Below are 10,215 nucleotides of genomic sequence, written 5' to 3'. Positions count from 1 at the left end.
ATCCGACCGCCACCACCACTCACCACCCACTTGCCACCACCATCCACCAACCACCCACCACCACCACCACCACCACTCATTCGCTACTACCTGCCACTGTCACCCACTCACCCACCCGCCATCACCACCCACCATCCGCCACCCACTTGCCACCACCACCACCACCCGCCATCCGCCATCCGCCACCCACCTGCCACCACCACCACCACCCACTCGCTACCACCTACCACTATCACCCACCCACCCACCATCACCACCCACCACATACCCGCTACCACTCATTACAACCGGCCATCTGCCACCCACCTGCCACCACCACCACCACTCACTCGCTACCACCCGCCACCGTCACTCGCCCACCCACCACCACCACCCGCCACTTACCCGCCACCACCCACCACCCGCCACCACCACCACCCGCCACTTACCCGCCACCACCCACCACCCACCTGCCACCACCACCCACTCGGTACCACCCACCACCCGCTACCGTCACCCACCCCATCCACCACCACCCGCTACCCACCACCCACCGTCACCACTTTCCACCACCGTCTTCCGCCGTCACTTGCCGCCTTTTGCCATTTCTCACTCTTTTTTATATTTTTAAAATTTTTTAAACATTTTGTCAATTACCAAACGCGTTTGTAGTTTATGTTTTTCTAAAAATAAATAAAAAACAAACAAAAACCAGTTTATAAAATTTTTATAAATATAAACTGAAAACGTAAACATTATCAAACAGGCCCTAACAGTTTCATAGGTGCAAGTTTTACTAGTCCAAGATTCTCCATTTTTTTTTTGAAAAAATAAAAACTAATTTGTTAAAAATAAATACTAGAAAGGTATTTTTAAATTCTTAAGAATTATTTTTACCCTAGAAAGCGAAAGTCCTATGAAAATTAGGAATATTTTTATTTTTAAAATATTTTTCACCAAATTATTTTTTTAAAATAAAAAAAAGGTAAATTACAAACACATGTTTCTTTAGAATATGGATTACTCCCTATAATTTTGAAAATTATATCCCATTTCTTTAAGTTTCTAATTGTATAACAAATTATCATTTTCATTAATAAATTATCCAATCAATTAAGTTTTTAATAATATTATAAATATATTTTAATTAATAATTCAGATAATTTTATTGTTATATATGAGAGTAGATAGAAATTTTTTTCCTACTAATTATGTTAAATAAAATTTTTTAATAATGAGATATTTGTAATTTTTAAAATCATAAGAGACAATTCATATTTTAACAAAATCTCAAAAGATATATTTATAATTTTTATATATATATATATATAAAAAGATTTTGAGGGATCGTTTGGGGTCAAGCCTAAAAAGCGAACTTTTAGTTTAAAAAATCAAAAAATCACTAAGTTATTTGTAATCAGTTAAAAAAGTCAAATATAATATCTTTTTCATTCACAAAAAATATACTTTTTCCAAACATATTAATAACTCTTTGAGCTTCTAAATTTTTTTTAAAAAAAAAGTCACCAAAAAATAAACCTCAGACGACCACTAAAACATAACAAAACAGAATAAATTAATTTTTACTTTTTTAAGACTCTTTATTTTATATTTCAAAATAATTATGTTTATCAAATTATATAAAAATTTTAAGGAAAATGTTTGGTAGCTCAAATTTTTGTGGCTCAAATGGTTCAAATCTGTCAAAACGACGTCGTTTTACACTCAAAATCTGTCAAAACGACGTCGTTTTGACAAATTTAAGCCATTTGAGCCACAAAATTTTGAGCTACCTAGCATTGTCGAAATTTTAAAGTGTACAAATCTTTAAATAAATTCAATAATTCTGGGTGATATGAGACATAAAAATTTAAGACACATGAGCGCCTATCATGTGATACAAGACTTTCTCCAATTCTCTTCTCTCTCTCTCTCTCTCTCTCTCTCTCCCTCCCACACACTCACACTCACACTCACACTCACATGGACCTGGGGATGCTGATCGGCTGTGAGTCGGTGGAAAGTTTTTCTAAGTTTTTTTAATAATTCAAACCGGTCATAATATTGATTTGTTGAATAGATTAATTCATGGAAAATTTACCCATAAGTTCTAGTTTTTGAAAAGTTGATTCATTTAGTCCTAAAAGTTTTCTTATGTTCCATTTAGTCCCATTTGCACATCAATCTAATGTTTGAAACATTAATCTGATGTTTGGAATCTAATGTTCGAAACATTAATCTGATATTCGAAACATTGTAATGGGACCTTTCAGTCTATAAGAAAACTTTTAAGACTAAACAGTGTATAAGTTATTAATTTGAGATTTATTGATGCATCCCCCATTATTCATATAAAAATTAAATTGATTGAAAATCTATAACTTTATAACAATAACACATTTGTTTTAAAAAAAATAAACGGTTAAAATTATCTTGATACTTGTAAAATAATTTGAATCTAATCATGAAGTTATAGATTTATGAGCAATTTAATTTTTATATGAATAATATATTTGACGAATCTTATAATAAGAACAGTTTAAATTATAAAAAAATAAAAAATAAAAAACCTCTACCAATTCACAGGCGATCGCTACTGTGACATAGCAGCGTCCTCACGTCCCACTCGCATTTAACACTGTGGATCCATTGAAGAGCATATCCCTAATTGAGAAAAAAAGGCAAAAAAAGTCAATAGCACATGGTTTGTTGTATCAGTAAAGTGAGTGGAGGCAATGGCCTTAAAGAATAGTTGATCGATGGACTTCTCATTTTCAAGTTAGTCATATAACTATCAACCCCTCTTTTATTTTATTTTTTGTTTTCTTGTTAACAAGTTGTTAAATTTCCTAATCTATTTGTTTTTTTTGTTTCACAATGCTATATTAGGCCTGTTTGGTAGTACTTAAAAACAGTCTAAATCAATTTTTAACTTAAATTAAGTTATTTTGATGTGTTTGATAAAACTTAAAAGGATAGATTATAACTTTCATTAAACTATTTTGAGCTTAAACCTATAAGTAGCCCCAGCGGTGCTTCTGATTTGAGCTTATGCGAGAAGCTAAAATGAGGGGCATAAAATGACTTAAATGCCCTTCCCAATTGATGCTAATTACAAGTGTGCCATGTATAAAAACCAGCAACACTCATTTTTTCTCTCTCACACAAACCGGGAGAGGCGATTTTCGACGAACAGGTCGATTTCAGGCAACCAAAGCTCTGTCTCTTCTCTTCTCTCTCTCTCTCTCTCTTTCTTTCTCCGGCGTTGCTCTCTCTCTTTCTCTCTCTCCAGTGTTCTTTGATTGCTTTCCATCGCGATTTGACCATCACGATGTGAACCATCGCGATCAATAGTGTGAACCCTAGCTCTCTCTCTCTCTCTCTCTTCGCGATCGATAGCGTGAACCCTAGCTCTCTCTCCCTCTTCATGATCCACACCGACAGTGATATAAGAAGGAGGAGGAAGAGGAGAAGAAGGGGCTGCCAGCGTGACAACTCTCTCTCTCTTTCTGTGGATTAGTCTGAAACCTTAGCTCTAGTTCATCGCCGCTGTTCCGCCGGAGCTAGGATTTTCAGTTTTTTTTTTTTTTTTTGTGTGGGGATGTTTTCATTGTTTTTTTAATTAAAACAATAATAATTAATGAATAAAAAAAATAATTGATGCTAATTAATTTATACTGAAAAAATGAAAAAAAAAATTATACTAATTGATAGTATTAATAAGTTTAGTATTAATTGATGCTAATTAAGCCATTAATTGACACTAACTAATTTATAATGAAAAAATGAAAAAAAAATTATACTAATTGGTACTATTAATAATTTTAGTATTAATGGATGCTAATTAAGCCATTAATTGAGACTAATTAATTTATAATGAAAAATGAAAAAAAATTATACTAATTGGTGCTATTAATAATTGTAGTATTAATTGATGTTAATTACGCCATGAATTGAGACTAATTAATTTATAATGAAAAAATGAAAAAAAAATCATACTAATTGATAATATTAATAATTTTAGTATTAATTGAGACTAATTAATTTATAATGAAAAAATGAAAAAAATTATACTAATTGGTATTATTTAATAATTTTAGTATTAATTGATGCTAATTAAGCTATTAATTGACACTAATTAATTTATAATGAAAAAATAAAAAAAAAATTACACTAAGTGATACTATTAATAAAATGATAATTTTTTGTAATACTAATTATATTAACTTTTATTAATGAAATAATTTTTTAAAATTAAATCTGAAAAAAATGAAAAAATAATAATTTTTATATTATATAAGGGCAAAAAGGTTAATTACATATAAAAAGTTATTTTATAGCTTATTGTGGGGATATATTTTCTGAATACCAACACGTGGCATGGTGACGCCGACGTGTCAGCCAAGGTGCCACGTGCCTTGGTAGTCTATGCCGAGGTAATCACAGAGAAGCCGAGGTCATTTCCGAAGATATCGGAATCCGAGATAAAGGGCAAGAGTCCTAAGGGAAAGAGGGGACTTAACCAAGATAAGGATAAAGCTCTTAGGGAGTTTATCTTTATCTCTTGAAGAGTCCAGAGTAAACAGTAAATTGGAATTCATAGAAGTCGTACTTCTAGTAGGACTTGGATTGAGTATATTATAAAAGAGAGGCACCCCCGTGGGTCTAAGGTATGTAACTTATACTTTAAGTATTCAATTTAGTACTTGATTATCTTTGAGAAATATACTGACTTGATCGTCGGAGTGCCCCCGGGTGGAAGAACCACCGCCGGAGCTTTTTTCTTTCTGTTTCAGGTTGCTTAAGCCATCTATTCTGCTTGTGCTCTCCAGCTGATCACTAAACGGGCAGTGTGGTCAGATTTTCACCCACACACTTATTAAACAAACACTATTCAGCTGCTTAAATCCATAATCACACAGCTGCACCAAACAACTTATATTCGTAGTTATATGTCATAATCTGTTAAATTATAATCTACAATCCCTTTTTCACAGCCCTACCAGACGGGGCCATTCTTTGGGTTATACTAACCCTCCAAAGAACATGCTCCATATCTTTAAATTTTAAACCTTTGCTGCTAAATCATTCATGACAAAAAAAAAAAAAATTTATTTGACAACCGTAGTTATAAAATTTTATCATATTTATCTTAAAAAAAGAGAGGTGAAGTATAATTTTGAAAATAAATAATTTATTTTTTTAAAACAAATATGACAATTATATAATTATAATTATCAAATCAATCTAATTTTTTTTTATAGATAATACATATTTAAGGGTTTAAAAATTAAACGAAGCAATTCATTGGTGCGGCACCATGAGGGTCCCACAGGCCAGAGGATACAGTTTAATCAATTAGGGATAATCCAAACCCTTAGAAGCAAAAAAAACTCATAATACTCTTTTGAATCTTTTCAAAGTTTGGAGTTTCATACTCTTCCAGCTATTCAAGAGGCAATCCTCATAAATAAATTAAAAAAACACAATTCAAGAGGCAAAAATATAGAAGAGACCAATCTGAAGGTCAGGCCTAATGAATGCAGAGTTGATTATCACTAGCTGCTGCATTAAAGGATTTACGGAAAGCTTGTCAGGCATTTATGAACTGATGCACTTCAATGAACCATTAATAAGTATTGAGTTATTCTAGGGATCTCAAATAAATTATTAAATAAATTATCAAACTTTTTATATGGGTGTGTATGATAGATTTAATAATTTATTTGAGGTCTATAGCATTTTCTATATGTATTTTCAGCAAATAAATAGGATTGGAGAGAGCCTTGTGCAAGAAAGCAGAGTTAGAAATTGCAGGATTTTCAGCACAGTTTGACAGGCAGGACCTGGGATGCCCCTCGAGTCAATGCCACAGCACAGCTTCTTAACTCTGCATCATGAAAGAAAAATGATTGATCCGTGTTAGCCTCCGTTTGGGAATTACGTTCACTTTTTGATTTTTTAATTTTTTAAATTTATTTTAATTTGGATTAAAAATTTTAATTTGAAATTTTTTTTTGACTTTTTAATTTTTTTTTGTGAGAGAAGAGTGTAATGATTATAGGTTAGATGTGATGTTTTGTTTATTGTAACTAAAATAACCTATTTTGTCTTTTGTGACTAAAATACTCCCAAACCTCCCTACCAAACGGAGCCTAATTGGACGAAAGTGATGAATTGCCAATTGAGACGGAATCAGGATTTTATTATTAGAGGGTCAAAAGAAAAATATTTTTTTTACCATATACACAAATCACACATGTATATATATATATGATATATAAATTATATATACATAAAAAATAAAAATAAAAATACCATAGAACAATTTCTAATAGGATGAGTTTTTTTTTTTTTTTTTTTTACGTAAAACATGACATATATATTTTTTATACTAGAGAGTCATGTTATATATGAAATGATATATATATATATATATATATATTTTTAAAGTTCTATAAGAAACAATAATATTCACAAAAACAAGGAGGTCGTACCCTCATAATCTTCACCTAGTTCCGTTCCTGCACACATAAATTTCAATGTGGGAGGTAATTGAGACATTCATTGTATTGTATAAAATTGAGCCTCACCTTCCCCCTCCCCTTGGGTTAGAACATTCATTGTTTTGTATATAATATAAAATTCCTCAAAAATGTGGGAGGCAATTTTGCAGACCACACCGTTCGGCCAGACAGTCATCGGGTCAAGCATGGTGTTCAGATAAGCAAAGTCTGGACAAAGGGTGGAGCAGGTCAGAGATAAGTCTACAATTAATGGGATAATGCTTATTACTCACGGAAAAATTGCTGGACAACGGACACAATCTCACCAAGGGCAGAGCAACGTAGGTAAGTACCTGCACAATACTCTTAACGGTAATGTTTGAAGGTATAAAGGAATCATTGGACCTTAAGAAGAAGGTATGCACTCACAAGGGCTAGAACTTGCACTATATTGAGAGTTCAACTTGTGATAATGGGTTAAACATTGGAGTGAAGGTCATAAGAGAGTACCGGCAAGGATTGGCATGTTTGTAGTTGCAGGTCATAAGAGAGTTCACCGGTATTTAGTTCAACTACCCCCCCCCCCCCCCCCCCCAAAAAAAAAAAACTTCACAGAACTTCCAGTACACTCAGCAAGATGATATCACCAAGGGAAAAATGTACAAATCAATACAATTCCACACGTAATGCAATGCCTATGTTAGAGTTGGCAGCAAGGATCTATTTGCACTCCCTCATATAGAGACTATTGATATATTTTTTTGAAATTGAAACCACTGAATTGTTAGTAAACATTGCAACATAGAACATTTTCCATTACTGCAACTCATTTGAATGGATTATGATACCTAAATGCAACTATACCACCTTTGTGACCTCCATGCTGCACCAAATATTCAAATGATGATTATGCTCTCCAAATGATTTCCTGCACATCCACAGATAATATGTCATATGCCAAATAAAAACTTTCCATTAAAATTAAATCACTTAGAGCCTCATTGGACTGACCTCACAGCCTCTTATAATTAATTAATATGTATTTTAACTTACATCTGCAATGGTGGAAGATGCTGATGCCGCTTCACCATTGATTTAATCTACCTTGATTGCATTCACAATTGAAATCCATACACTGGCCTCCCCTTATGCAGTTACTGGACATGGTAGAGCAAAGAGCATTAAGGCATGATCCAAGCACCACTTCCCAAGCATTACTACATGCAATTAACACAATTAACTACTCTTCTAGTTGGTGAAAGATGTTAGGTATGGTAGGAACTTTTCACTTCTCAAGGATATTCCATTTCGTTTTCTTTGTTTCTAAGTAATATTCAGGGGTACTCAAGTTGAAGCTGACTCAATCATGTTTTAGCACCAGAGCAACTAAACCAACCTCACATATTTCTGGCCTCAATCAAACTGTGAGCTGGTGTTTTCCTTAATCCGATTTCATTCACCATACGTCTTGTTTTCTCTGCATCTTTCCATCTTCCCACAGCAGCATAAATTTTAGCCATTAACACATAATTTCCAGTGTTCTCTGGCTCTATCTTAAAAAGCCACTTTGCAGCCAGCTCTCCCAGTTCAACATGCTCATGTATAACACAAGCACCAAGCAATGCACCCCAGACAGCATTATTTGGTTTGAATGGCATTGTTTTAATTAGTTCATATGCTTCCTCCAGCCAACCTGCACGGCCAAGAAGATCAACAATACAAGTGTAGTGATTGGAGCGAGGTGTCATTTGGTGAACTTCAAGCATGAATTTGAACAAACCTAAACCCTCATCCACCAAACCACCATGGCTGCAAGCATGCAAAACAGAAGTAAAAGTGACTTCATTTGGCTCCACCCCCAATTGAACCATTTGATTGAAAAGAGAAACAGCAACCTCACCATTCCCATGCATTGCGTAACCGGCAATTATTGCACCCCAACAAATAATGTCTTTGGCCTTCATGGAAATCCCATTAAAGATCTTGTGAGCAAACTCCAAACTTCCACATTTAGAGTATACATCAATCAAACCACTTGCAACTTCTACTTTTAAAATAAACCCGGATCTTATTAGGTAACCATGTATGTTCATTGCTTGCTGCAAATCTGCTAGCATGGCATAACCAGGAAGGAGGCTAATCAAGGTTGCAGCATTAGGGTCCACTGCTTCCAATAGCATTTCCTTGAAAAGTTCAATTGCTTCTCTTGCCAGCGAATTGTGAATCAAACCAGAGAGAATTGCATTCCATGGGACTGTTCTTTTTCTTGAAGTCTTTGTAAACACTTTGAAGCTGACTCTAATGCCATTGCATTTTGCATACATGTCAATCAAGGAAGTTTCCACAGAAACATCGGATTCGAGTTTTTGTCTCAAAGCCCACCCATGCAAGCACCTGCCGTGATTCAAAAAATTCAAATTGGTACATGCCGAAAGAAGAGAAGCCACAGTTACTGAATTGGGCCTTACACCTTCTAATTGCATCAGTGGGCAAAGCATCAAAGCTCTTCTTGCATCACCATTCAAAATGTAGCCATTGATCATGGTAGTCCATGTCACCACATCCCTCCCGCCCATCTTATCAAAAACTAATTGTGCTTCAATCATACTACCACACTTCACATACATGTCCACCAATGCATTCCTCACTGCTATATTGCTTCCTAAACCATTTTCTTCCACCAATTCATGAACTAATCTTCCACACTTTAAGTCCTTCAGAAACCCACAAGCAGGCAACACCGAAACCACGGTGACATTGTCTGGCTCCACCCCTATATCCACCATTTCATTGAAAATCATCAAAGCTTGTTCAGCACACCCATTCTGATAATACCCACTTATCATAGTGTTCCAAGACACCACGCTTCTCTCCCGCATACTATCAAAAACCATCCTGGCCATCTCCTTCTCACAGCAATCCATGTACATTGCCAACAAAGAATTCCCCAAAAACGTATGCAAATAAACACCGCTCTTCACCGTCAAACCATGAACCGAAAAGCCCAATTCAAGCAATGAAAGATCGCCACATGCCTTAATAACAAAAGGGTACGTGAATTTATCAGGCCGATGATAACCCAATGCAAGAATTTCAACAAAGAATTGGAGCGCCTCGCGGGATAAGCCGTTCTGTGTGAATGCTTTGACCATGATGTTATATAAAAGTAAGGTTGGTTGAGGCAATTCGTCGAACAGTTTGCGGGCATGAGAAAGATGGCCGCAAGCGGCGTATGCTCTGGTGAGGTGAGAGAGGAGGTGGGAGGAGAGGACGCCGGAGGTGATGATGTGGGCATGGAGTAGCTTGGTGGTGGCGAGGGACTTGGTGGCGGCGAAGTGGTGGAGGAGTGAGTCGAATTGGGCCACGGTGGTGCAGAGGAGAAGGTGTTTGGTTTTGGAAACAGCCTGTGATGTGCCGTTCATTAATTCGGATAAAAGTCTGTCTGTGGCTTTGAGTATGATTTATTGGTTTCGGTCCTGACGATCTTTTAAGGGCCTCCTGATGAAAACTGAGTAAGAGCACTAATTAGTGCTGCCACTGTCACTAATGAAGTTGTAGTGGGTTTTATCATGAATAATTTGATATTTTAATTTTGATGTTGTATTTTTTTTATTTTTTTACTGAATGTCATGTCATTAATGATATTTTAAATTTCTAAAATTAGTAGTCTCTATCATTGTTGGCCTCCTAATACTTTTATATAAAATTTTTATGACAATCGCAACAAAAT

At 35.1% G+C, this 10,215-nt stretch overlaps 1 protein-coding gene across 5 annotated transcripts; it reads right to left on the bottom strand.

The window, feature by feature from the left end:
- Nucleotides 1–5,513: 5,513 nt before the first annotated feature.
- Nucleotides 5,514–9,991, bottom strand: LOC114275236 (pentatricopeptide repeat-containing protein At5g39350). 5 transcript variants are annotated; one of them, XM_082898693.1, is made up of 4 exons: nucleotides 7,882–9,985; nucleotides 7,539–7,642; nucleotides 7,334–7,413; nucleotides 5,514–5,869 (listed from the first exon to the last, which is right to left on the bottom strand). In XM_082898693.1, exon 1 carries the CDS (start codon nucleotides 9,905–9,907, stop codon nucleotides 7,883–7,885), a length of 2,025 nt encoding a protein of 674 aa, XP_082754819.1. In that variant the 5' UTR covers nucleotides 9,908–9,985; the 3' UTR covers nucleotides 5,514–5,869; nucleotides 7,334–7,413; nucleotides 7,539–7,642; nucleotide 7,882. The 5 variants fall into 5 exon arrangements, with proteins under 5 accessions (XP_082754819.1, XP_082754824.1, XP_028073045.2 ...); XM_082898698.1 differs by having other exon boundaries at nucleotides 7,353–7,413; XM_028217244.2 differs by having other exon boundaries at nucleotides 5,580–5,869; nucleotides 7,353–7,413; nucleotides 7,539–9,985.
- Nucleotides 9,992–10,215: the final 224 nt, after the last annotated feature.

This window comes from Camellia sinensis, chromosome 1 (genome assembly GCF_055761805.1).
Source record: "Camellia sinensis isolate YWXY chromosome 1, ASM5576180v1, whole genome shotgun sequence".
Taxonomy (NCBI): Eukaryota; Viridiplantae; Streptophyta; class Magnoliopsida; order Ericales; family Theaceae; genus Camellia; species Camellia sinensis.
This window is presented reverse-complemented; position numbering and strand designations above follow the sequence as displayed.